This window comes from Oreochromis niloticus, linkage group LG14, assembly GCF_001858045.2.
Source record: "Oreochromis niloticus isolate F11D_XX linkage group LG14, O_niloticus_UMD_NMBU, whole genome shotgun sequence".
Taxonomy (NCBI): domain Eukaryota; kingdom Metazoa; phylum Chordata; class Actinopteri; order Cichliformes; family Cichlidae; genus Oreochromis; species Oreochromis niloticus.
In genome coordinates, this window is record NC_031979.2 from 17,259,452 (window position 1) to 17,287,003 (window position 27,552).

A 27,552-nucleotide genomic window follows, 5' to 3' on the forward strand; every position below is an offset into this window, starting at 1 on the left:
GGAGTGTGATACACAGAGAGGGAGGGAGTGTGGTGGCTGACTGAAAGAGGCGGTGAGTGAAAACTTGGACAGGAATGCAAAGAAGAAACTAGTCATTAATACTTGGCTTTGCCCGTGAGCTGATTGCCGTGTCGTGCACCTTGGCTGTTCCAGTGCTGACTCAGTTATTACTCAGTATAAAACAAGATAGCCACTCTGGATACTGTTTTCCTAGTAGCATGTACAATGTACAAACTCTGTGTGTGTGTGTGTGTGTGTGTGTGTGTGTGTGTGGTTGGTTGGTTGGGGGGGGGGGGGGGGGGGGGTAATGACACTCTAGTGGAGAAAAAAAGCAGAGGTTGGGGGACTGAAAATGGAATAGCAGATACTAAATCACCTTGGGTCATGGGGAACATTTGTAGGACACTGGACACTTCTAGTCAGCAGACATCAATCCAGCTGAACAAACTTTGGTCCAGCATGTTCTTTCTGAACTCTCTCATAACCTCCATCAAAGTACCAAACCTGGAAATGTCTGATATTGGCCTTTTTAATAAAAAAAAAAATTAATTAATCTCAAATAACAGGCATCTGTTAGAGAAATAAAAGCACATTTCACCAGCTGCAGAGGCTTTTATTTAGAAAGGAGGGATCTAACAAATCAGGTTAGTGAAGCCCATTTCTGTCACACAATCAAAGGTATGATAGCTTTAATCCTTTTTCTACACAATGCTGAAATGTGAGCCGAGTTCCTACAGAGGGAAGCAGGTTAATAAGCACAAGTTTATTTACTTTAAGATCCATATCAGCTAAAATTTCATGATTTCCTATTAGACCATTATCTGTTGCTATTGATAGTCATGCATGTTTTCCCACAGCAAAGACTTGCATGCCTCTGCTCTGCTTGACCCCTCCTGGCTCTGTGAACAGCTGTGTGGTGTATAGGATAGCTCTTTCATGCAGTCGGCTGAAGCGTGAAGTGGGGAGGAGGCTCTCTGCCCTCAGGAATGTGAGGAGTTCACAAACCACAACAGTGACTCCTCCTCAACAAGTTGTTTATCTGGAAATCAAATTTAATTAAGCTATCGGCCTTTAGCTGTTGATTTTTTTTTATTTAACTTGTTTTTTTTAGGTATAATTAATAAAGTGTAAGTAAGAAAATTTTATTTGTATAACACATTTCAAGAAAAACATCATAAAGGGCTTCACAACAAAATGCTGAAAAACTGAAAAACAAAAAGTCTAAAAAATGAGTTTTTATCTGTTTTTGAAAGCGTTCACCAAACCCAAAGAACCCAAGCTCAGAAAGAGCTTCAGAGTCTTGGAGCAACTGTTGCAAAAGCGCTGTCTGCTTTAGTTTTCAGCCTGGTATGATACACAAGGCCCTGATCACATGACCTCAGAGACCTCTGGGGACCTATGGGTGTAAATGTTCTCTCATGTATGCTGGTGTTTGTCCAAGCAGAGATCTAAAGGTCATAATCACAATCTTAACATGGACTCTCACATGCATCTCCCCAAACAGCAATTCTCAGTTTATGGATGTTTTGGGGTTTTCAGCAAATATGAAGTAGTCTAAAATAAAGAAATAAATAGATAAAAAGTGAACAGCGTTTACTACTGAACACATCTGGCCCGCAGTCTCACTGTATTCCTGGGTTGCCTGAAGGAAATGTCAGGAAAACAGAGCACTGTTTATGCTTTTTTTTTTTTTTTCAGCAGTTCACAGTCAGCTTGTTTGAGACCTGATAAACACCCATAACTTGTCATGCCATCATTTAAAATACGCATTAGTCGGCAAAAATTCAAATCAAACAGCTAATATTTCTCACAGTGATTATATAGTTATAATTTTAGCAATAAATTCTCTGTGGTCAGCTGTCCTTTGGTGTTAGGTCAGGAAGGTCATCCGGTGCCAAATCAAACATGCAGAGCTACCCGCTGTGAAGAGGGAGCAGCTGAAAGTAGCTTCATCTCAGTGGTTTCTGATTGCACAAACAGCACATTAATAAGTTAATGCGTTAGTAAGTTAGTGTTAATAATTTCCTGGTAATATAAAAATTATTATTATAGTTCCACTACATGGCTCTGTGTGTGTGCTAAAGCGTAAAATCTATAACTATTTTCCAATTAATTGCACTGGTAACGTCATGCCTGCTAAAGTTGTCATAAAGACTGCAACACATTAGCTGTTTACTTCAAAAAAATTGTCAGTGTATTTTTTTCAGACTTTTCATGTGTTCTTTAAAATGTTTGGTTTAGTTAAATGTGATTTTTTTTTTAAATAAAATAATTGTCCTTTAAAAGTCAGGCAGGTTATTATCGACCTACCAACCCCACTTCAGATCAGGCAAAAGAGTTTGACACTCCGGCTTCAAAGCAACTTCAACGTTGCAACTCTTTGTAATTAAAAAACAAAAATTTAAATGTGTGAATAAAAGAGTAAGTATAGAAAAAAAAAAGTACCTTATAAGAGTCAAAGATGGGAGAGACTTCACGGGGATACGCTGGTCTATAGCGCCCTCTAGTGCCAGAAAGACGCAGCAAGGAGCGATGAATCGTAGTTTATTGTTCTCCCCAAGTGTGTTTGTGGTTTCAATGAGTTCGTCCTGTGTATTTTTTTTATAAATTCACGATGTTTTAGGGAAGCTGCTGTCTTAATGTCCTTGCGTGTCGTTCATGTGGGGAACTAGTGAGAGGGGCAAAGAGAGAAAGAGCTGTGGTGGCTAAAAAGTGAAAATGCACTGTGAACGGAGGAGTTCCTGGGAGGTTGGACTGAGCAGGCACCGGCTGCTCTGTGGATACTACAGTCTGGCACACAGACTGAGGCAGAGCTGCAGGGAGGACGAGTCTCTGAGATCTTGACCGCACCGGAGCTTTGGTGAAAAGTTTGGGCAGCTGCTGAGCCCCTGAAGGCATCATGGTTGTGTCGGTGCGGAGCTGGGTCGCCAACGAAGGAGGGAAGCACTTCGTCCTGGTGGGGAAAGTTTTTGTCTGACATTTGAAAACCTCCCATCTCGACTTAAATCTGTTAACTCGTTAATATATCTGTTAATTATCTTTAACTTACACAATTCTCCAAGAGCGCTCAAATGAATTTGTTGCTGCTCAGTAGTTACTGTGTTGAGTACATGTTGTATCCATGTAGTCTGCTTGCCTATTGTAGGGCAGCTGTGGCCTAAACTCAGATACAGATGTGCACGAGACTTTTAGAGGCAGTTTCTTGTGCTGTTTGTGATGTTTCTCTCTCTCTCTCTCTGCGTGTGTGTGTGTGGGTAGATTCTGTGGCTGGGAGTTAATACCTGGCTGTTCATCAGCAGCTTCCTGCTCTACTTCACTGGACAGGAATACCACTACCTCTACAAGATGCTCGGGGTGAGACCTGATACATGTACTTTCTAGATGTGTTGTGTTGAACTAAGCTTAAAGAAGGAAACGACCCTTTACTGAGCCTTTACATCAAACCCCTTCTTGGCTGCATATGTTTGATTAGACATAAACAGATTTTTCAAGATTTTTATTTTTTTACATCTTGACATGTGAGATAGGAAAAACTAATCAGTGACCCTGAGCGTCGTGGTAATGTTGATGCCAGCTAACTTTCACAAAACTGAAAAGAACAAGGTCACTCTTAATGATATAAGTAGCAACTGTGTTTTTACCAGCTGTGAGAAACGTATAAGTGACTTTCGTCTTCTGAAATCACTCTTTTTCCTCTGCTCTGTCATTTTCACCATATCATTTGAGATTAATTATAAATTATGTACCTTCATAAGGCCTACAAAGTGTAGCTCCATGATGTAGTGATTCACATATTTGGCTGATAAGTGAAAGATCCCTGGTTCTGGACCTGGGAGGAGACACAGATCCCTTTAGGGCTGCGTCAGGAAGGGCTTAAAAGTTTGACAAATCCAACTCGATGTGGTGACCCCTCGTGAATAAGGGAACTGCCGACAGTAGCTTCATTCAGTAGACCTACAGTGCTCTTCATAATTCCACAAATAAAACACGGTCACGTGTTCGACTTTTACACTATTTTCTGATAAAAATTTGATTCTTGTTGTTGTTAAGGAAGAGATAAAAGCACTGCTTATAGTGGCTTGTGATTGTGACCTCCAGAACCAGGCAGCAGGGACATGAGCTGGGTCAACCAGTCACACACACACATAGAATCAGGTTTAGATTTTAATGGCTGCTGGCTCATGTGGTGTAATTTTTGTCACAAGGTCTCAATGGTGTCTCTGTGGGTGTGGGTGTGTGAATCTCGATGCATGCTTGTGTGAGTGAAAAAGTTCCTTGTCTTTGGAAATAATAATTGCAGTCACTACTTCTGCACCAGATCTGTGATTTTCTCCCAAAAAGCACATTTTCTATGCAAATATAGCAAAAAAAAGTGCTCACCTGGCTTCTGTGTTTAAAAAATACATCAAATTGTGCTGAACAAACTCCAAACTGATAACTGAAATGTGCCAAGAACAAAGTTTAGCAGATATAATGAAGTACGAGTATTTGTAAACTGAGTTGTTAAAGCACAAAAAAAGCTAGTATGAAAAGCCAGCAGATGAAAAAAACAAAGGTAAAGCTGGAAATAAGTGATAAAATTAGATGTGGCAGCGAGCAGCATGTGTGAGCTATTGCACTGCGTGTACAGTGGATAGCAAAGGGGAGAGAGGGGCAAGTGTGGGCACGCTGCTGGCTTGACTGAATGCCTTACCAGAGGGCTTAAGCTTATGTGTGTGTCTGCACGTGTACGTGTGTACATGCAAGACGGAGATGTATTTCAAAGGCAAACTGAATCCAGCTCTAACTTCAAATATCCAACTTTTCTCCTTCACCTGTGTAACTCGGGTTTTGGGGATGTACAGAAAGCAGGGAGGATATCAGACCTCCTGCTTGGTGTTGGCGTCAGCTGTTCTTAGTAAGGTATGCTGAGTGAACGTGTGCGTGTGGGAAGTCTTTAAAAGGTGTAGGCGTCTGATTTTTAAGCATGCTGGTCTTCCCCCATCACCTGCTATATGTAGGTTTTAACTTTTGACCAGTTGTTTCACCACATTCTTATATTTCAGCATCTGTTGTACAGCACACTGTGACAGCTAATCACTTGAAACTGGTGACTGGCCAGAAGCTGCTGCTGCCTTAAGGAATCGCATTGTTTTAAGCGCACTTCCTATATTATGTTGCACCTCCATCACAAACCTTTACCGCTATTTAAATCCGCCGTCCCTTCAAAGGCTGGACTCCAGTTTCAGACGCGCTCTCTGTCTTTGATCTGTACTTACCTTCATCTCTCACACCAGTCATTTCAGTTTCTTGGGGATAATCAGAAGAGACGGCACCTGCAGCGCACGCTCAGGCTGCCAAGAAAGTGTTTAAATGTGCTGTGTTTACAAGATGCCAAAGGACGTCCAACTTTTAAGCGTGAAAGCAGCTTCGATTGTCGAGCTCTAAGATTAAGATTCGTAAAACCACATTACACAGCAGACATCCCCCCTGTGTCGCTTCAGGTAAACTGTCCACTTGTCATCCAGTTGTTAGGGGCCTGTACTTAACTTGCTCTGCACTGAAAGGATGACAGGCTGTAAAACTTGCAAGTGCTGACAAAACAGTGGTGTAGTCAGAAGAGTCTTTGAGTGTATACTTAGAGAATAAACAGTGTTTTCCAGTCTTTTTAAATCCCTTTTTAAAGCCAAATACTGGATGACTTCCAAAATAAATGAATGTCTTCCATTTAAAGACTAACAGACTTCTAAAGGGGTCTTTAGCTCTCTATTCTGAGAAAGACAAAGATAGTTTTATCTAGCACTACGAGCTATTCAATTGGCCACGATTGAATAGCTCATATCTGAATGGGAACAATCAAAAATGTGCACCTTAATCCACCAGGCCACTTTACACCCACCAAATGAGGCCCAGTGTTGGCAACTTGCCTAACAATGTGTGTGTGTGTGTCTTTCCCAGCTAGGGTTGTGCATCAGCAGGGCGTCTGCATCTGTGCTAAACCTGAACTGCAGCTTGGTGCTTTTGCCCATGTGTCGCTCTCTGGTGACCTTTGTACGAGGAACACGGACGGTAAGAAAGACTAAAGCTAGGATGGATCATTGGAGTTTTTAGGGATGGGAAGAAGAACTTCCAAGTGGGTTTGGTTGTATCAGTGAAAACAGGGTGTGGGGCTTATTCTGTAAAAGTGACTCATGTATTGTAAAAGAAGTGCTGAAAAACACAGAGGCAAATATGAATATAGAAACATAATAGGATTGCAGTCTTGATTAGGGTAGAAGGAAGAGGATTAGTTGGTGTTTTCACTGAATCCCAGCCACGTGAATAATACTATTGTCTGTGTGACACACACACTGATGCAGATATCAAGCAGAAAGACACGCAGACTGCTGGACAAGTGCAAGACCTTTCATGTGGCCTGTGGCGTTGCCATCTGCATCTTTTCTGGTAAAAGCTGTCACTCGTCACCCTGCCTCATATTCATTCATGTATCACTGTGTGCCTGTCTGTGTTAGTCTGTGTGCTGAATGTATACACACGAATCCAAGCTGGCTCAGCATTTCTGCTGAACCAGCTGTGATGCTCTTCTTGCTGTTTGTGTTTCTTTTTACTGTCTACGTGTCTGTGTGTATGTTATTCTTATGAGTCTCCTCAGATGACATCATGGGAGCCTCAAGCAGCTGTGGGTCCAATGGCTCTCTGCTTTGCAGGGGTCTTCCTCTTATTCATTCATATGTTTCTGGGAACCCTGACCGGCATTGCTGTTTCTTATAGTAACTTGCATGTGTCACAAAAAGCTGAACTGCAGCTACATGCTGTGAGCTTTCCCGCAGCAGAGATTCAGGCATTGTAAAAAGGTCCTGCCTCGCTCTAAATATCGGACTAATTAACGTGATTAATGGTGGTTGCGGAGAAGAGTTGGCCAGATGATGATTGTCAAAATTATGCATTACTGATTACTGATAAAGTGATAAATAAGGCCATTCATTCATCAACTGAGAGTGTTTAGCCAATCAAACTGCATTACTTGATTGCTTATTAAGCAGGTTCATCTCCATGGAAGAGAAAGACTGATGTTCACCAGCTTACATTCATACATCAGCATGCTAACTTGCATTAAATAGAAACAGGATGCCTGTATTTTTTTCAGAGCACATTTTATCGCGGCCCATATAACAGTTGGAGTGACATTTTACTTAAAACCAAAAATGTCAAGCTCATGGTCAGCAAGAAGCAATCCATTATCTGGGGACCGGGAATGTCGGTTAAAATCTTCCATTCTGTGGTTTCACAGATATTCCAGCCTGGATTGACCGGCTGAGATTTTGGCAGCAGAATGACAGAAATTTTAAAAAAAAACCAAAAAAACTTCAAATGCTGGCATCAGTTCTTTGCCATTGCATCACCTGTAAACTTAAGTCCTTCTTTTATCTTCATCATCACTCACCTCTCAGCTCATTAAACATTACTCAGCAGTTGCCTATGCCTACATATGCGTCTCCCCGCCTCGAACCCCGGAGCAAAGTTCTTATGTGCTGAAGAAAAAACTCAGAGACAACAAATGACAACAAAGGGAGGCAGCGGGAGAGACAGAGAGGAGGAAGAAAGAAAAGAGAGCAATAGAGGAGGCAGTGGGAGTGAGGAAGGATGTGAGTAGGGAAAATAGGACCCTTGTGTCTCATGATCACACCCTCTAATTCCATCAGCTGTTGAACAACTGCGTGGTTTGGCCATGATGTCAGCTAGGAGTGTGTGTCCTGTGTGTGTGTGTGCCAGCTAGTAAGTGGGGAGGTTGTTTTGCTGACTTTTTGCTGAATAGACAAAGAAATGTTTGTATGAGTTTCTGAAGGCAGTTCGTTTGAACATGTGTAATTAAGTGAGAGCGTGTCTGTTTGAAGTCTTGTATGTGCGCACTAAATGTGTTTTAAATCAGCACAGTGTAATGCTTTGTTTCTCCTCTAGTTATGCACGTTTCTGCCCACCTGGTTAATGTTGTCAGATTCAGTGTGAGATACTCAGATGACTTTCCGGCTCTCAATTTGGCTCGCTACAGAGGAGAGGTGAGACTCAAGCACACCCCCATCAACTCACCATCACAGTGACACGTCCCACCGCAAATCCTGTGCTTCAAACAAAGACATGCTTGAAACTTGTTGTCTGAACACATCTGGAGCACATGAGCAAAACAGTCCTGCACACCTGGTCATTCACAATGTAAAACATCCACTAAAAGAAAACATGATTGCTGCATTGCCAGATGTTCAACTGTCTTTTATATCAAAGCTTAAGCTACTGTTACATAATCGGAGAAGCTTTCATTGTGAAGCACGCTAATCTCTAAATCTGAAAGCATCAACCTGTTTGAGGAAGTGAGGAAAATATCCAAATATGTCCACACTTCCAGCCAGGGGTAGCCAGCCATGTGCAAGTGAAAGCCAGTCGTCTGGAGATTTTGTCTGCTGATTAGCTCACCTTCAAGAAGATTCTAGAAAGTCACTAACTAAAGTGATGTGCTGGAAAGAAGCCTGCAGACAGTTTTCTCTCCAAAGCACAGACTTGGCTTCCTCTGTGAGATCAAAAACTCTTCATTGGTCCTCACAGAAATGCAGAAGAGTGAACACAATTCTTATTTTCTGCTTTCTTTCCTAGGACCCCATGCTGATTATTCTGACCACAAGTAAGGACTACTCTTTGTCATACACTATGGTACAGATTAGTGGCTTTAGAAAGAATAGGAAGTCATGTTGTGTTTTTGAAATAGCTTCAGTTTTTATATTAAATTAAATGGCAATTATTGCTTTAAACATGTGATCAGACATTTCCTTATGTATTTGTTTGCATGTTTGTGACCCCTAAGTACTTTGTTGGCTTTGTCTCCATTCTGTAACTGAGTTATTGTCTTTAGTCCCAGGAGTCACTGGTGTGCTGCTGGTCCTCATCCTCTTCCTGATGTTCATATCCTCCTCCTACTGTGTACGGTATGCTAAATCAGACCACCATTATAATAGTCATCATAGTCTTTGTATTAATAAAAGCGAGGAAAGAACCCTCATAGACTTGATGAGCAACTGTAATTGGGATGAATTGGAGCCCGGCTCCACGTCTCCGCTCCTCAATACAAACATGATTTGTATTTATGTCTGTCTGTCAGACAGAAGACGAGACATCAGTATCTCTGTTGCATTTCTTCGCTTTTGTCTTTCTGTCTGAGCTCATGACTCATTTTGTGTTAGTCAAAGTGAAATGTAAGCTGGAGACTGTGAGGAGGCACAATAGCAGAAGGTTGCAGGAGAGAAAATCACAGCTCTGTCCTTATTCAGGTCATAGTGGGTCACTCACTATACGTGTATTAGTCTTCCGAATGGTCTCCCTGATTTCCTTGGTAATTGAACAGGGGATAAGAGGCTTTTCCAGACCACTTAAGGCTTTAGATAAGAATTTGGCTAAGTGGCTGGAGTGGTGGGATGATGGCGGCTGCACAGCAGAAGAATACCTGCTTAATGAGTCACACTGATCCACGGATATGAACTTACTTTAAAGTCCCCAAGGTTATTTATGTTTTACGGATTGTAGTACCTTCATGTCTGGTCCCTGTTGCCTTTAACAACATTAGAAAGTGTTGAGTTGTGAGAAACTTTGCGTTAGGATGTCCATGGAGGAGAAAATGTGTACTCTACGAGCTCATCTAAAGACTATGATGAGATGTTCACTTTTACATCTTGTGTAAGAGTGTATAAAAAAGAAAAACCACAAGTCACTGGCCACAGTGTTTTTGTATTTTTTGAAATGGAACTTTCCTCTCCAAAAATTCCCTGCACTTTCCCAGGAATGATAGATTGGGATAGCTTGAGTAATTTCTTCTAGCATCATTTCACTTCATGATCAAATACAGATAACTCAGAGAAACAAAAGAGCTTTATACTACATGCCAGAGAGCGATACATTGCTCTTTTAAGTTCTTAAAATCAGATTTATGCTGTGTTTAGTTGTTATTTCTGGAGAATGAATATCAGATTAAGCTATTTTTTGATTAGTACAGAACCAGTCTATAAGAATGATATGACATTGTTGGGTGTAACAGGATATCTTAGCCACCATGTGTATATCTTAGCTACCATTAAAAAGAGCTGCATTCAAAAAGGGAGAATCCAGAGCTTGGTTGTTGTCTGCGGTGTTTATGGGGGGGTTGTTGTGTGTAACGACCTCTTTACTGATCTTTGATGTTCTGCTCACTCAGGCTCTGAGCTGGGAGTCTGTGCATCATGTCCTTAGTAAACTCTGATCGTCTTGTAATTTATTACAGCATGTCCAACTACGAGATCTTCTGGTACACACACAACCTCTTCATTGTTTTCTACGTCATCCTGATGATGCACATGGTTGGGTAGGTAGCACTAACAGTGCATGTGGGTGTTTGGGTTTCCCCTCTACACTTATGCAACACACAGAGTCATTTCTTTTTCCAAGGAACTGAAAGTCTTTCAGGTGAAATTCAAATGCAGGTGCTAGTCATCCCATTCAGCCAAGTGCTTGTTCGCGCCTGTTTTTTCTTCTGTGTGGTTGAACTCTCAGCCCCTAGTTTTCCTTTTAAACCTATTCAGGCTGAGTAGTGGTAAAAGAGTGATGAGTAAATGTGCTAGAGTGTGACTGATGAAAACATTATGTTGTTTTCATTAGTGGAGCTCTAAAGTATCAGACCAACGTAGAGGCACACCCCCCTGGTTGCTTCAGAGCCAACCAGAGCAGCACCGAGCAGCAGGGAGATGAACTGGACACGAGTGAAGAAGAGGAGAGGCGATGCAGCGAGGACGCTCACTTCCAGCCACATTATCCCCAGGTCAGAGTGTGTGTGTGTGTGTGTGTGTGTGTGTGTGTGTGTGTGTGTGTGTGTGTGAGAGTGAGTGGTCCAGGCATGTGTGTTATGAGTATATTTCCATGTGTTTGTGTTTCAGTTTGAGTTGAAAGAAATGTTTGTTTAAGTCTTTGTCAGCGTTTTGGGGTTTGTGGTTGGGCCTTTTGGATGAATGCTGAGTATTTGGGAAGTGTTGGTAGGAGCTGGTCCCATTGAGCAGGGGTGTAATACTGCTAGGGAGGGGCTGCATCCTTTCTCTACATCAAGCCCTGTCTTTGTGTGTGTTTCCTCCTGCATGTGTGATGATGTGTTTGCACTTGGTCGTTAAGCAACTGGTTCCATAAATCCCCCCTTAAGTACAGTTGTGCTCCCAGGGCTTTACTGAAGCTGCGAGCAATTAGTCTGTTACAGGTAACTGCCAACAGAAAGGAAGAGAAAAATCTCACACTGTGATATCAGTCGATTTAGTATTTATTCTCGTGAACATACTCTGTCTTTTCAGCTGGATTTGATCAGAGTCTCCTCGGGTTATTGTGATGGGGAACAGGCTGATGGAATTACAAAGCTTTGATAGAAAATACCTGGTACACATTTCTGTATTAGCATTCGCCGACTTAGATACATTCCCGAGGGAAAATTCTGCTGCTGTAGTTTGAATGGCCTTGATTATGCAAAGTTTGAAATCGCCAGGCCTCATGATTCAAACCGTTTTTTAAATACTGATGCCACCAGAACAGCGGCAGCAGTCATTGATTTGCTTACAGTGCTGCGAGAAAGTATTTGCCCCCCTTGTGGGAGTAAATTCAAAATGCACTTTTTAAATAAAGATTGAATTGACTGTGCAAAAGAAATGAAATCACTCTCTGCTTGTTAAATCGTGAATTAACTATCTTTCTGTCTGGAAAGAATTACAAAGCAATTTCTAAGATTTTGGGAGTCCAGAGAACCACAGTGAGGCCATTATCTACAAAAAAGACCAAACAAACTTGGAACCAACAAAACTTTTTCTTTCTGTAGTCCACTTGTTTCAGTAACCAGGAACTGTGATGGATCATGAGCCACATGAGCTATTAAGTCATTGATTTTTCAGATCTTTCCTTTTATGTGACAGTGTTGGGGTCACACCAGAGTAACTGCTGAGATCTTTGAACATAGTGACATTGCAAAAAAATAAACTCAGGAGAGCAACACACATGACATAAAGCTGTCTTTGTGAAACTGCTTTCATTATCTATCCCATGTGTCTGGTTTGTGCTGTGTTGTTCTGTGTGTGTGTAGACGTGGCTGTGGGTGTCTGGTCCTCTCTGTCTCTACTGCGTGGAGCGTTTCTACCGCTACATCCAGAGCCGTGACCCTGTTACCATAGTGACAGTCATCAGGCACCCTTGTGATGTCGTGGAGTTGCGCATGCTGAAAAAGAACTTCAAAGCTCGACCTGGACAGGTGAGTTGGTCAAATATCCGCTGCTTTTTGGAGAGAAGGGAAATTCCACTCATTTGATTCATCTGATGATTTCTTTCTCTCGACATACCCCCTCTCTAATCCCCCCGTCCTCCTTCTTTTACATCCTGCTGTCTCTCCATGACTCTTTTCTCAGTATATTCTTCTTAACTGCCCAGGTGTCTCCTCATTTGAGAACCATCCCTTCACGCTCACAATGGTAAGACCTTCTGCAGCTCGCTTTAACGCATTCCTCTGTCATGACACAGTGCAAGCACACATATATTCTGTATACACACGTGAATGCAGATGTTTATTTGTAGATACTCAACACACACTCTGCTGACGACTGGCACTTGACTGACACCTGGGCTGTGCAGTAATATTGTGTTTCACGCTGTGTATTGATGCTTGCGGGATTAGTTCAGATTCCATGATACAGTAGGAGAGGGTAAAGAAATGCCTGTATGCTTGCACAGCAGGAAGGGATGGAATCATTTACACACACACACAGCCACATACAAAACCCACTGATTCCCACAAAGGAGCACAATAACTGTGCATGCCTATGCCTGGTGTGTTGTAGAGCTTTGAGGAGGAGGGTAGAGAATCACTCTGACAGAGAGCAGACAGACCCCTGAGGCTAGTAACACTGTCTGCCAACAGGAAGGCCGTGCATGTGTGTGTCCATCAATGTGTGTGTGTGTGTGTGTGTGTGTGTGTGTGTGTGTAGATTGTTAAATTTAGTGAAAAGAGCTGAAGCTATGTATTGTATATGTGCTGACCCGTGTGTTTGTGTGCATGCTAGTTTTTCTTGTGTTAGCTGCACGTGTCTCTGTGTGTTAATGTGTGTGTTTGTATTTTGAGTAACTGTCAGCCCTTTAACTCCTCACAGTGTCCCACAGAGAACAAGGAAACTTTGGGCATCCATCTGCGAGTTGTGGGAGACTGGACTGGTGGGCTCACACACACACACACACACACACACACACACACACACACACACACACACACAGAGAGAAAAGAGTGACACACACTTTCTATTCCCTATCAAAGCTGACAGGATGGAAGCTGTTTTGTTTTGTTCTCTCTGCTGAGGACACATTTCCGAAGAGCTGCATTTTGATGTGTGTAATCATCCCCTGTGTTTTTCTCCTTGTGTGTGTGAGTGAGTTTGCAAGACTCCTTCTTTACCTCAAGGCCAAGACTGTTCCCACAGGTTCATTATCTTCCTAGAAGACCTTATTTGATGGAGTTCAAGAATGTTAAAAACGGCAAGAATGCAGTTTTTACCATTCTTGAACTCCATTAACTAATAAAACCAGAACAAGGACCTGATGTCACTTGGACACAGTATGTGCAGTCTGTTCAGGAAAAAGGACTGGTTTGCAGCCAACTTAAAGGAAATATCTTTTAGTGGAAGTTCTGGCTAAAACACTTACTGTCCTTTCCACTTGCTTTGGTACACACCCTACTACACACGAAGGGAAGTTAATCATCCTGGATGACAGGATGAAATGAGAAGGAGATAAATGATGTACTGAAAGGGCCTACATCTCTGCATGGTAACCATATCTGTACTTTTAGTTGCATTGCTCATGACCAGTGTTGGGATGTATATCACATATAGATACTGTTGCTAGATTTATTTTGAATCAGCTCCCATATAAGGCTTTTCGAAGCATTTTGATCTTTTGAGCACAAGCTTCTCCCTCAGCCTTTCTGTCCCGCGTCAGCGTATTTTTGCTAGGGCTATCTTGCATCCTCCAACTTTGCCGTTTTTTCTGGTTATATTTAAGATCATAAAAGGACGACTGATGGGTGTTTGTACTGATATGTGGCATATGTGAGGTTACGTTGCAGTCATTAGTTGTTTCTGTTCATGTAGGCACACTAACGTGATGCAATGAGTACTGCAACTCATTAGTCCTGACATGGAGTACATGAGTAATAAGATTTTTAACCTCCCCGGGTATGCGTGTGTCATCATCTGAAAACGGTCTACAATGGGAACAAGAACAAAATCAGAAACTGATTTTCATTTTCAGCACTTATGATCAGTGACAGATGACACTGCCTGTCGCTTTTCAGCATTCCAGTATGCCAATCAGCACCACCCATTCAGAGTAAAAATTACAATTAACTAAATAAAAGACAAATGAACCATATTCAGAGCATCAGCAGACTCATAAATAATTTCTATAAATATCCCTGCTTGTCTGGTTGTTGACTTCCCTACAAAGGTGAGGTGTGCATATTTTTTTTAACTTGCTAAATTGCAGCTATGGACCAGGACTGCTGTCTGCCACATCCTGCAGCTGCAAAGGGTGTCTCTGAGTGGAAAGATCAGTACTAACATTCATGTGTTAGGACATGTGGCCCATGATGTTGGAAATGTGTTACAGGCCAGTTAATTTTCAAAAATTGATCAATCAATCAATCAATCAAAGCTGTATTCGTCACATGCAGGTTGCCCTGCAGTGAAATAGGACCCCCCCCGACCTTACACACACAACACAGACGTTACATGGGGATACAAGTCGGAGATCGGTAGCGTTACAGAAAAAAACACTGAAATGTACATTACAATGGGAAAGTACAAGAGGAAAAAAAGAGAGCACTACTCATGCTGTGCTTCCATTGTAGGACAGCATGAGGACAGGAAACAAAAAAACTCCTCTGCACAAAAAGCACATAAATGTCCACAGCACAACATTATAAAAGACATGACAAGCCACAGGGTTGGGTGGGGGGTTAGGAGTAATCCGAAGCGAACACAGCAGCCGCCCTGCACAGTGCTACCATTCCAGCGCGGCACACAGACCCGCCGTGTTCCCCCGCAGGAAACAAGCATCGAAGGCGTTTGGAAAGGGAAGGGGGTGAACTCTTACTGGAAATTTATGCTTCAGTGGGAAATTCATGCCGTAGCTACCTCGTAACTGCAAACACTTCTAAAACCCTATAATCCTACCTGCAACCTAATCTGACGTGCAACTCCCTGGAAATGTAAGAACACGTCACCTCGACGCAGCCTGCAACTATAACTAACAACTATTGCAACCATTGATTCCTCCTGTCCATTTCTGGCTTCTTTTTCTCAATTTTTGAATAAATTGGTGAAAGAATACGGATTATTGTCACATTACAAGGAATAATAATTATAGCATCAATATAAGGGTTTCAAGGGACTCGAAGGGAGCTGTGCTCTCGCTTAGAGACAGGATGAGGAGGTCGGACAATTTAGAGGGCCTCAGAATAGAGCTGCTGCTCCTGCACATCGAAAAGAGCCTCCTGAGTTAGTTGAGGGATCTGACTAGGATGCTTCCTGGACGCTCCCCAGGTGAGGTATTTGTAGCATGTCCTAGTGAGAGGAGACCCCCGGGGTAGACGCAGGACTCGCTGGAGAGATTACATCTCTCAGCTGGCATGGAAACAATTCTGTGTCACCCTGGATGAGCTGGAGAGGCTGGGATGATGGAAGTCTGGGCTTCTCCGCTCAGACTCATGCCCCTGCAACTTGGACCCAGATAAGCAGTAGAAAATAAATAGATGGAAGTTACATTGACAGAAGCATTATATATCTAAATATTCTAATAGGCTTGAGAGTATATGTGACCATTAGGAGATCCCTCTGGTTTTTTCAAAAATCACACCATGCCTGAAACTATCTCCTCTCCTCTGTCCTCAGAACGATTCACACAGCTGCTGCTTCCTGAGCCAAGGATAGACATGGAGATCCTTCCCATGGCCCAACAGAGGAGATACCCCAAGTACGTTTTTGTGTGTGTCTGCGTAAATAATGTGGCTGACTTGATTTCTCATGAAGGCTCAGAATCCCAGAATGGCTTAAGGTTTCGACCTTTTGACCTCTGACTCAGTGCTCTTCCTGCTCTGTGTTTGATAGACAGTCAGATGAGTTAAAGGCCCAAACCCCCTTGGTCTCCTGTGTTGGGACAAATTTCATTTTTTTTTTAAATAATGGAATATATTTTGACCATGAATATAAATATTTCAGAAGTGTTACAGATTCCTGTACTCATGATTATGTGACAGTAATGGCAAACCACACCTCGTATGGATGGCCCTCACGTTATTTTCTTAGATGTAGTTTCATGTGTGATATCTTCTCAGTATTCTGTGTTACACTGAGTTAAGTTTGTGTCTAATTTTTTGTGTGTATATTCTTGATCACACAAGAGAGCGAGCAGCTGTTGTGGAGATATTTGTTTGGGGGATTGCTGTCTATTTGTCAGTTCACACACACGAGAGCACAGACAGACACACACACACACACAACTGAACCCAGACTGGGATTTCAAATGCAGGATGTTTATGTGTGTTTGACCCAAGGGAGAAATATAATTGCATATGTGTATATTTATCTAGGTAGCTTCTCAGCCAACTATCTTTTGTGTTTTTTGTGTTGTTGTTTTTTTTGTCCACATTGTATGTTCAGAGTTTATGTTGATGGGCCATTTGGAGGTCCATCAGAAGAGGTATTCAACTATGATGTCAGTCTTTGTGTTGCCGGCGGAATAGGAGTCACCCCATTCGCCTGTGTGCTGCGGGCGCTGCTGTGAGTTCTTACAAAAATATATTATATGCTTATAAATGATGCACAGACTGAGCATTTATTAATGGACTTCTTCCTTCCTTCCTTCCTGCTGTACACCTAGTGATGGCTGGATGGGTTTCAGGTTGCAGAGGTTGTATTTTGTGTGGGTCTGCAAGGAACTCCAGTCCTTTTACTGGTTCGCAGAGCTGCTGTGTGCTCTGCATCACAAGGTCAGGACAAACTCTGGCTGTTAGAACCTTCATGTTATATGAATCATGCTGGAATTAAATGGCAAGCTATAATTCAAGTTTTCTAATTGTTTGTGGCACTTGGCAGACGAAGGTCAGAGGTTTATGTGTCTGTGAGACAGCAGATTTATAGTTACAAACATTAGAAGTTGTAGACTTGAGCAAAAAGCCTCTGTTTTTGGTTTGCTGGGTTTCACACCATCTTGAGGCTGTTTGTAGTCTCACCTCTGCTTCTGTATGTCAGAAAAACCTAGAAAACAAATGCTGAATTTATATCCTGTATCGTACTTTATGAATGAAAGCAAATACACATCAGCAGCGCTACAAACCATGTTTTTCATTTAGCTCTGGAACGAAAACAGACCGGACTACTTTAATGTGAAACTGTATATCAGTCAACCGGACAGCCTGCAGGTAATTGTGGCACACACAGACACACACATCAGCGTCCCTCTTTGCTAATCTTGTAATTTTATTGTATTTCATTGTCACTTGCTCTTCTCTGTTTATCTTTTGTTAGATTTTAAGAACTCCACCCACTAGAGGGCGGTGCTTTACCGACAGAGAGAAGCTGCAGCGCAGTTTAAAGTGTAGCTGTTGGCACATTACACTCAGAGCTCAACCGCAGCATGTTTTCCAGACTGTTCCATTAAAGTAAACGCTTTTGTTCTTTTAGGTGATGTAACAACCAGCCAATATAGAGAGACGAATTCTGTTATATTAGTTTATCGAAAACATTTTGAGGAGTTTTGAACATGGTGCTTACGAAATTTACGTCAGTCAGACACAACCGGACCCTTGCTTATTTTAAACTGTCCGGAGCCTTGAGTCCTCTGGGGTCCGTTATGGTCCGAGTACCTTATTTATTCGTTTTTTTTTTTTTGTTTTTGTTTTTTTTCTTCGGAGACTTGTGCACCGATAATTTACATAACAGCATAGAAGCTAAGCGTGCGGCCCGAGCGGCGAACTCCAAAGACGTATAACAGGAGGTAGTTAGCCGTCGATTCTGAAGCTAGCCGTTTTTGCTACGGGATATACAGGCCACGTATTGACATAAATATACATTATAATCAGGGATAGGCTCACAGTGACCGACTTCGGTTTTTGTATGTCATACGTCAACGGCTCGCTATCTCCTCGTTAGTATAGTGGTTAGTATCCCCGCCTGTCACGCGGGAGACCGGGGTTCGATTCCCCGACGGGGAGACAGCATCTTTTTATCCCTTTACCGCTACCGTGAGTCTATAAGAGCCATAATGCCGTAAGAGAATTGGTGTTGAGGACTGGGTTTAGGATTTTGATCATAGTTTAGGAGGTTATGCCTCGTTGTCTCTACAAATGTCTGGTCTGAGACAGGCCATCACGCAACATCGCTGGGTGTTCCCATCAGTGTTGGGGTCCTTACAAAAAAAAATGTTTGGCACATTATTCATTGCTTTTCTCAAAAGTAACAGAGAACTCAAAATTACTTAACTACTTAGCTGAGAAAGTAATTTGTTAATCTACTCTTTACATTACTGTGGACTGCGGTTGTTGCTGTCCTGGACGCAGATTGCATTTGAATTGCCCTTTGTTGCAATAAGAATAAAATAAATCTCCAAAAGTTCCAAATTTCCAACTGTGTTAAGGTTCACCAAACCAGACAGTTTATTGGTTGATTCCCATTTCATTTACATTCACCTTTTTGTGACTAAATTTCCTTTGCTCTACTAACAGTAGACTAACACAGCTATGTCCAGCACTGGTGGCCTTTAAATTAGATACCACACTCCTTTAGCCTGTAGGAGAAAACAGGAGAAAACAATGTAAGTGACAGACTTTTTCACTTTATTGATTTAGAGAGATGTGCACTTTATCTGACAGAAGTCTCAAACAAAAAATGTTTCTCATAAACAGCATAAACGTTTCTTTGTTGTGTTTTGTTTTTTTACTGTAGTAGTAATAGCATGAACTTTTTGTACCACCTAATGTAAATGTGAATTCAAAGCATCCTAGTTTTTTATGCTTTTTTTTGCAGAGCATGTCTGAGGAGAAGTACCGCCCACTCACATCAAGGATGCAGATTGGTCGGCCCAGGTGGAAGTTACTTTTTGATGAAATTGGAAAATCCAACAAACAGTGAGTACAGTGGGACTATCCAGTGAGTCTTAACTCGTGTGTATAACATTGTTGTTACAATTGATCTCTGTGGTTTCAGTAAACGTGTTGGTGTTTTCTGCTGCGCACCGAAGGGCATCTCCAGGACTCTCCACCGACTGTGCAACTCACCTCAATACAGTGGAACAACATTCGAATTCAACAAAGAGTCGTTCAGCTGATTAAACTTCAGAGCTGGTTCTACACTGTCAGGGCATATCAGTAGAAGTCATCTACTTTGGGGTGGATGGCTTCTCATTCAATCATGGGAAAAGTTTTTAGTTAAATTTTAGTTCTTACTACCTTTGGACAATCATGGTTGCTTGAAAACAACTCTTGGATTTTCATTTGATATAAATACTGACTGTAAAGTCAAATAATGATAGACTATATTTATATTCAATCTCTGTACATGGTTTTTAAAGGTCCGGCACATCGAAACAGCCTGTTGAGAGCTTTAAATAAGCTTCGACTTTGGTTTGTGATCCAGTCAACATGTGACAAAAGCTTGGAGTCTCCTTAAGCTGCTGTATCATCCCTGCCCTGTTGCACCCCTCTGTGGAGTACAATTGCATTCTCATGTTGGAGTCGAGTGTGTGGAAAAAGGTGTGACTCAGCCCTAAAATGCTCTCAACCACAAACACAACAAGACATTAAACATGAGGGAATTCATCTACAGACCAGCGACTGAAACATCACTCAGGGATGAGACAGTTTTTATTTAGGAGTAAGCAAATCAGCTGATAATCAAGGGATTTAGTTTAGTGTCAACTTCCAGCCAGACTTTATTTGACCTTTACTTGACTGCAGACTCACACCAGTCAGTCTTGATCTTATTACAGTATTAAGAGACTTAAGATCCAAGCCCCCACCTAGTTCTAAATATCCCAAATATATGGATATCTTCTACATCCAGAATCAACTGGCCCAACATTTGCTTTATGAGCATCTAAAATATACTGCTCACACATTCTTAAGTCTTGCTTATTACCAAGTTGTAATCACCCTGGATTTGTCGATGAACGCTGACTAAATGATGATTACATTCTTCAAATACAGTGCTTAACAAATTTATTAGACATTAAACCACTAAAACTGATTTCTCTGTTCGGGTAATTAAGTGTAATTTGGTATCACACTCAAAAAATAATAATAATAATCTACTTTTCTATTTTTTCATAGTTTTGTAAAGCGGTAAACTTGAAAATGGATAATAACAATAAATATATTGTAGCATTAAAGGTATTTCTAGAGAACGTGTGCATACTGGTGAATCAACTATTACAGCAACATAAAAATGATTTTAGTAATTACCAGTACTGTTAATTTAGGGCAACTGTGGGCTAAACTTACACTGGGGCAATGGTCGAAGAAAATTGTCAAGCACTGTATGTATTAGCATGTATGTTAGGTTTAAACGCTCAGAAAAGGGGGCTAGGATTTTAGGTCTCTGCAGATTGTTACGGGTCTGTATGTTTCTGTCGCTGTGAAAGGATTTGTAGACAGCCTGAAGGGAAGTGTGACATTTGACAAAACTCAGAGGCAGAAAAAAGTATTACAACACTTATCTCAGAGTCTGAGGCGGTGTGGTTCAAAAATGGGCACATGATGATGCAGTACACACCACTACACCTCAAGCTTTTTCTACTTTTTTTTTTTTTTTGCTTACTTTATTTATATTGTTTAAAATAAATGTACAATTTGACATGTCAAGGTTCTGCAGGATTTTGGCAATCTTTACTGAGTAGACTTACAGGTATATAACGGAAGCTGGCACCATTTCAGGTTATGATGATTTACTGGTTTTCTTTAGTATTTGTCATGTTTACAAGCTCTGATTTTTTTTTTTCTTTTTTGAATGCCACAAACTGGAGACTGGAGGTTTCTCCAAAGAACAAACATCTTGATTTTTTTTTTTTGATCAACTGAGTAAACATTGTAATTATGATTTGAAATTTCTGACATTTATCTAAATCTTTAAGATCAACTTTCTTTTTTTGGCACAAGTATGAAATAAATGGTTTATATTTATTACATCTTTATTAAATGTACTGTTTTCAGTCATTGTGTGATTTAGTTTTACATTTATTTATAATTGCAACTATACATTTCTAGTCTTAATGACCACTCAAACATCACACTGCAGTGCAGTAACTGAACAGCCCAGTCAATCAGCATTACATGCAGATTTCTGCCACCACACTGTAAAATGCACAATCTAGTTATTTTTAAAAGTGATTATCAACATCATTGCATAAAAAATAGGCAGCAAATTTGCATCAAGTTAGATTTTTAATGAAGCATGTACAAACTCATGATTCATCTTTGTAAGCACTGTAACAACTACAATTAATTTGCTTGTGAGAGGATTGCAAGCAAAACTGCACTCTGTCTTTTAGCATCAGTTCAAATACAGTGGAGAGCACATTAGAAATTTAGTCAGTGTTTTCTCTGAAATCATATTTTTAGCCACCCAAACTAAATTCACAACAGTGGTTAATGTACAATTTTTACATTTATTGCATTCTTCACAAAAACACGGAAGTTAAAACTACATCAGAAAAACTACTTTGATCCTTACTTCCTCAAGGAATCCCCGAATAATTTTTCTATTCTGAATGTGTGCCGACTGAATGCAAAACAATTTAAGGTCATCCTCCCAGTGGCAGCTCCTGGCTGTTTGCTCATAATCTCTTTTTAAATGGTCTCATATCTTAAAGGTTTGGTTCACCTGTCCCCATCACGCTAATACAAAGGAAGTTGCTTCTTGTTGTCTAAAAAAACACACAAAAAAAATTAGAAAAACACTTACTGGATTAGAAAAATCCTGCAAACCCATGTAAAGTTTTTTTTAAAACCTGTAACTGTCTGCATGGACAGCTATGTTGCTAAAGTGGCGATTTATCAGTGCTATCACCACTACCCACTTCCTTTGTGTTGATTCCATAGTAGATACCTGCAGGACACTGAGGTGTAAATATGTTTTTTCTTGTTTGGATGAACTGCATTTCCTTTTTTTTAAAAAGTTGCTTCACTGGCTCATCTGTGCATGAATATATTTTTTAAAAAACACACACAATCAGATTCTTGTTTTTAATTGGCTTCATAACCATCACAGAGTTGTGCAGCATCTGTGTTACAGAGTGGTCTGATATGAAGATGATCCTTCCTCTGAGCTGCTATGCAGTAATGGCTGTCTCTCCCCATAGCTTGATGCTCTTTTTTTCCTCTGATTGCGCTTCCATTTCCGTCTTGCAAAAACAATGATTACTGCGATGATTGCAGCAATCAGAGCTCCCAGAATCCCGGCACCCACGAGCCACTGCCAGATCTCTTGTGCCTGCTGGAGGTAAGGGTTCAGGAACTCTTGAACAAACCTCTGACCTATGGTGAGACAGATAGGATAAGACAGTAAAGCTTAAAGAAAAGGTCATTTAGGAGATATGTTTACAGTTATGCACTGACCTGGGTCCAACAGGTAGGCATATTCATATCCAAGAGCCTTATTGGACAGGAAATAATCTCCATTTCTATAAAGAGGCAGGAAGGGAACCATATAATAGCCATCATTGTGACCAATAGGGGCATTGGTGCGTGGGTAGCTGCTTCGTGGAGGCTGGTGGTTCCTGAGCCAGCGTTCATAGATGCTAATGAAGAGAAGAAGTGAATAAGAAGAGAAAAGGGACAGAAAGAAAAAAATACATGAAAAAATTGAATATATATCATGATATGCAACTTTTCATCCTTACATCTTCTCTAGGTCTCACTACTTTTATCTTTCTCACTGCATTACACCCAGTGTATGCAGTTTACCTTCATGCCAATAATATGGGCGGATAAGTGTTACTATACCTGTCAATGAAAGCATGATGTAGCAGGAATATTGGGTCATTAGCTGAACCCTGTACTGATGACATGGAACCGTTCATGAACATATGCAAGGCGTTGTGCAAGGTGCTCTGGCCTGACACGGCCATACCCGTCTGTGGACTTGCAAAACCTGCAGAAGGTGCATGATACAAGAATGACAACAATGTTTACACAGGAAGATAAAGCTCAGGGATGAATGTAGTAGTGAACAGTTTGTAGGTTTATATGACAAAAGTGTTTGTGCAGAGAGAAACGTGAGCTTGGTGGAACAAAAATGAGAAGGAACCGAGATATATTACGACTTAAAAGTCTTACAGCTCACCTGTGCAACCAAAAAACGTAATTTATTATAATTAATTCTCTGAGACAGCTGGGGAATCATTTTCATATTAAATACATTCGAAGTTTTCACAGGGTTGATGTCCTGATGAAAGAATGTCCTCTTTCACACCTCGTTCAAATGCACTTGATATAATTTAATTCAGGACTCCTTCAACTTAAGGGACAACCTGTGATTTACAACAAAACTGGAAGCATGTCTAATGATATAACGTGTGCAGGATGTGTTAAACTCCAACAATAAATACATAAAATAACTAGCAGGTTTTAGTGTCGATGTCTGCATTAGAGTTTGCGATTCCTTGTACACACACTAGTTTGTGTCTACCTTTTGTGGTTCCAATGTGCCAGTGCTCATTCGCAAGCTTAGTAAGATTAAGCTGGACTTTGGTGATTAAACATGAAAGAAGAGAGGACTAAGACAAATGTATGTGCGTGTCTGCCTCTCACTCCTACCCTCTAGGACATTTCTAAAGCTCATGTTGGCAAATCGGTCCATGGGTCCTGTCTCGTACTCGGGGAGGCCCACAGCGAACTCCACATCAGCTGAATTGGGAAGTCGTTGCACGCGATTGGTATCATGGTTGCCGGGATTACGTAACAATGGACCCTCCCCTGTGGCATTACATAATGCTTCTCGGCTGTTATACTCCTCTGACAGGGTGCAGACAACCTATACAAATGTATAAATGCAAAAGTGTAAACATACATGTTTCTTGGGCTGTTATAGTTCACAAACTTGCGGGCCTCCATAAGGCTTTAATATGGCTTTCTTACAAATAGTATGGATCCTCTGAGCAGCTTTGAGCATTAATAGGCATTAGTGAAAACTAATGGAACTCACTGAGTATTCAGAACAATGCTGCTTTCAAAAATCACAAGTTTCTAATAAAAATCTCTCAAACAGTTGGATTAACAGAATGAACCAACTTAAACCAACTGTTTGTTTTTACAAGAAAATGAACTTTCAGTCTCTTAATGTATAAAAACTGCTTAAAGGAACACATATAATCAAATATGGGTATTTCCACTCTAAGACACACTCAAGCCCAGGGCATGAGGATCAATTTTTCTTACCTTCCATGATGAGAAGACAGAGGCAGGGCTGATGAGGTTGGGATTAAGGGAGTTGCGTCCACCCATCAAGGCATCAGTACACACATCACAGGTCTGGGAGTTCCTCCAGTCCCAGTATGGGATGGTGAAATTAAAATCTCCTGTTAGCTTCCTGATCTCATTCTCCCAGTGAAGCAGGAAGACTCTGTGCCAGGGCAGAAATGCTGCAGATTCATGAGCAAAATCGATATCTTGCCATACATTCCCTGGTCCTCCCAGGAGGGCGTCTCGGGACACATAGTAGTGCATCCACACAAAAAGGTCATAGGTGTTGATGTCAGAGAACATGGGGTTCTCGCCATTTTCTCCCATCTGTGCCCTTGTGCCAGTGGCGATGACATAGTCACGGTTGATGGTGTTTTTAGCCAGATTCAGATAGGAGATGAACTTCTGCTGTTCAGCAGTCGCCATAGTCAGGATGTTCCTGCGCACTGACTCTCTGTACTCAGCACAGTTTGAACCCCAGTAACCAAACCTACACTCGCCACAGTTAAAACCTCCATAGTTTCCAGCACAGCGGCACGTCCTATTGAAGAAAGCTAAAGGCCAACGCTCTCTGTCATCGATCCCACTGTGAGGGTACTGGGGTCCATGTGGCTCGTCTGAAACCACCACGTCTGTGCAGAAACCGCGGCCTGACAGGGCACCGCAGGCTGAGCCATCGCCATCCCACAACGGACAGCACTCTTTGGTCCGCAGTCCGTCTGAAGTGGCACAAGGGCGAGGAAACTGGCTCAAACAAGCCCCAATCAGCTGTAAGAGAACTAAAGACACACACAGTCTTCTCATGGTGAAAAGTCAAAGCCACTCCACTCAGGGGGGAAATAAATTCTCATTAAAAAGTGTGAGAACCTCTTGCCCGCACAGAAGGTTAGAGAGAGTAAAAAGCAGCACCAGCAAATGGATTCACTGACAAAAGGTTACTTCCAGTTAAGCAGAGAAATACAGGATCACACGTTCATGCTACACAATCTTTAGGTACTCAGAACAAACTTCAGAAAACCAATTTCCAACTTTTGCTGTTTTTTCCCCCCGTTTTTTCTGTTTTGTAAGATCTACTCCTCTAACCTACCATCTAACTAACTACCAAACCTCCCTCAACCCTTACACTCATACACCCAGCCAACAGCCCCTTGTTCTCTGCCTACTCATTGAGCTGTTTTAGGGGGCTGTCCTCTGAAAAGTGTGTGATCTCACGCAGCATCACATGCTTAGGATAATATTCTTATTTCACTTTGTCTAGAAACCAGCTGACCTCTACTCCACTTCACCTCGGGCAAAAATGTCTGCGCTGTGTGTGTGTGTGTGTGTGTGTGTGTGTGTGTGTGTGTGTGTGTGTGTGTGTGTGCAGTACTCCCCTCCCATGGGCAAAGCCTGACCAGGAACTTATGCATGATCAGATGTGCTACAGAAACATAAACGTGTGACAGAAAGGAGCAGAAGTTGAGGAGGTGGGAGAGTGATACCAGACAGTATATTAATGAAAGTCAGGCTTGAATTTAAATATTAAGACAGCGTGTTAAGGTGGAATGAGTTTGAGCTTCTATTTGGTCTTGGTCTTTCTACAAAGCAAAAGTGTAATCTACCTTCAGCGATTATGTTTAGTGCTGTCTCAGAATATCTCAGAATATGTGCTCTAATAAAATGGGTACTATTAAAGTTTAATATATTAAACATTAGATTTTTTTCAATTTGCTATTTTATACCATGACACATAAAAAAGTCTTTTAGAAAAGGTTAGATTGAGCTTCACTATAATTTGACAAAATAATATAACAGTCCCTGTCACAGAAGGCGTTTTAAACTCTTTTAACTCATAATGAAGAATGTTGGGGGGGGGGGGGGACTTATTTCCTTTACAGACCTTTATGAGTTAAAGGTGATAGGATTAAACATAATCATAGGTGTACTTTGTGGTGGTTAAATACTTCCACACACTGATGTGGCAGGTAGAGCAGTAACATTATCGACTATTTTGACATTTCAACCTACATTAAAACCAACACTAATGCTGAGGAAATCCTTGCTATTGTTTAGGATCTGGTAATAGACCATTTCTACCCTTTATTTTTAGGAAACAAGGCCATTTTTGTAATAAGCATACAAATAATATTTTTTTAATATCTAAAGATGAACTCTGTGACTGGAATTTTAGTTCAGATGCATGCAGGCTCCATAAGAGTCATGTGTGATATTTCATTTTGACCTAATTTCATGCCCCATCAATAAGAGTGAAAGGGGTGGATTGTTTTTCTGTTGCAGAAACATACAACATAGTTATTACTGACGCTGAAAACACTAGTTCATGCACATGGAATCATGAATGAAACCTTTAATGCTGCTGCTGTTTAACAGCAATCATGTTGAAAACTCAACCTTTTAATCAAAAAGAGAAAAAGTACAGTAAAATTGTTACAGTTGCTTTGCTTTTCAAGTCTTTAAACACAAATGAGATGGACGAGTGAACAGATATGAAGTTATAGTCATACTTTCCACCAAATGATTAAGATGCTTCGTGTAATAAATACAGTGTATTAATTGTTAATATACTGACAGTGTATTAATAGTATGTAGAAGAAGTTTATAGCTGATAAAATACACTTAAAGGTTAATTGCATAAGAAGTGAAATGTAATAATGGGTCTTTGTCAGTATAGCCTCATGGTACACACCACATGGTACATCGTGATGATCAGCTGTACGTGAAAACTTCCAGGAGGAGAAAGGGAGAGATTTTTTCTCCACAGGTTCCGTTCAGACTGGTACAGTACTCAGGGCAGAAAGTCATCTGCGCAAGCTTTAGGATCACAAGCCGGTCACATGCTACCGTAGCCAGGCACGGGATGCAGCTTATCTCGCCGCAGGAGCGCAGTGGAGCGCACAGGAATGACCATCACAGGATGAACCTGTCCGCAGGGCTCCTCTGCGAGAGACAGGGGCACACACAGAGTGTTTGAAAAAGTACTTTTATTTGAACTTACCAAGAATTTAACCTGAAATTACAACAGTAGGTTTCAGTAA

The 27,552-nt window shown here is 41.2% G+C and overlaps 2 protein-coding genes and 1 non-coding gene across 10 annotated transcripts; 2 read left to right on the forward strand and 1 right to left on the reverse strand.

Annotated features, from left to right (window-relative positions):
- Positions 1-2,455: 2,455 nt before the first annotated feature.
- nox4 (NADPH oxidase 4) lies at positions 2,456-20,473 on the forward strand. Of its 8 annotated transcripts, none has more exons than XR_003213877.1 (20): positions 2,456-2,956; positions 3,259-3,354; positions 5,938-6,048; positions 6,339-6,423; positions 7,939-8,036; positions 8,626-8,653; positions 8,882-8,954; positions 10,280-10,360; positions 10,654-10,813; positions 12,107-12,271; positions 12,426-12,488; positions 13,164-13,224; positions 15,957-16,038; positions 16,725-16,844; positions 16,945-17,053; positions 17,417-17,485; positions 17,592-17,747; positions 18,788-18,876; positions 19,089-19,189; positions 19,269-19,308. XR_003213877.1 is itself a non-coding variant. In XM_005474642.4 (19 exons), the coding sequence occupies exons 1-19, from the start codon at positions 2,900-2,902 to the stop codon at positions 19,391-19,393; spliced, it is 1,818 nt and encodes a 605-aa protein (XP_005474699.1). In that variant the 5' UTR covers positions 2,467-2,899; the 3' UTR covers positions 19,394-20,473. The 8 variants fall into 8 exon arrangements, 2 of the variants coding, with proteins under 2 accessions (XP_005474699.1, XP_005474700.1); XR_003213874.1 differs by having other exon boundaries at positions 17,592-17,725; XR_003213876.1 differs by having other exon boundaries at positions 2,457-2,956; positions 17,592-18,060.
- On the forward strand, positions 18,206-18,277 carry trnad-guc (transfer RNA aspartic acid (anticodon GUC)). Its single transcript has one exon. It is a non-coding gene; the product is annotated as a tRNA-Asp (tRNA).
- Positions 20,474-21,022: 549 nt separating the features above from the next.
- Positions 21,023-25,648, reverse strand: tyr (tyrosinase). The gene is made up of 5 exons (XM_003441587.5): positions 24,494-25,648; positions 23,873-24,089; positions 23,060-23,207; positions 22,673-22,854; positions 21,023-22,591 (listed from the first exon to the last, which is right to left on the reverse strand). The coding sequence occupies exons 1-5, from the start codon at positions 25,319-25,321 to the stop codon at positions 22,344-22,346; spliced, it is 1,623 nt and encodes a 540-aa protein (XP_003441635.1). The 5' UTR covers positions 25,322-25,648; the 3' UTR covers positions 21,023-22,343.
- Between the last annotated feature and the right edge of the window lie 1,904 nt (positions 25,649-27,552).

Coding starts and splice junctions, on each gene's coding strand:
- nox4 (XM_005474642.4), top strand. CDS start 2,900: ATGGTTGTGTCGGTGCGGAGCTGGGTCGCCAACGAAGGAGGGAAGCAC. Junction 13,225..15,956: donor AGTTGTGGGAGACTGGACTG/GTGGGCTCACAC, acceptor CTCTGTCCTCAG/AACGATTCACACAGCTGCTG. Junction 17,054..17,416: donor TGTGTGCTCTGCATCACAAG/GTCAGGACAAAC, acceptor TTTTTCATTTAG/CTCTGGAACGAAAACAGACC.
- tyr (XM_003441587.5), bottom strand. CDS start 25,321: ATGAGAAGACTGTGTGTGTCTTTAGTTCTCTTACAGCTGATTGGGGCT. Junction 24,090..24,493: donor CTGTCTTCTCATCATGGAAG/GTAAGAAAAATT, acceptor ACATTTGTATAG/GTTGTCTGCACCCTGTCAGA. Junction 22,855..23,059: donor CATCATGCTTTCATTGACAG/GTATAGTAACAC, acceptor TCTCTTCATTAG/CATCTATGAACGCTGGCTCA.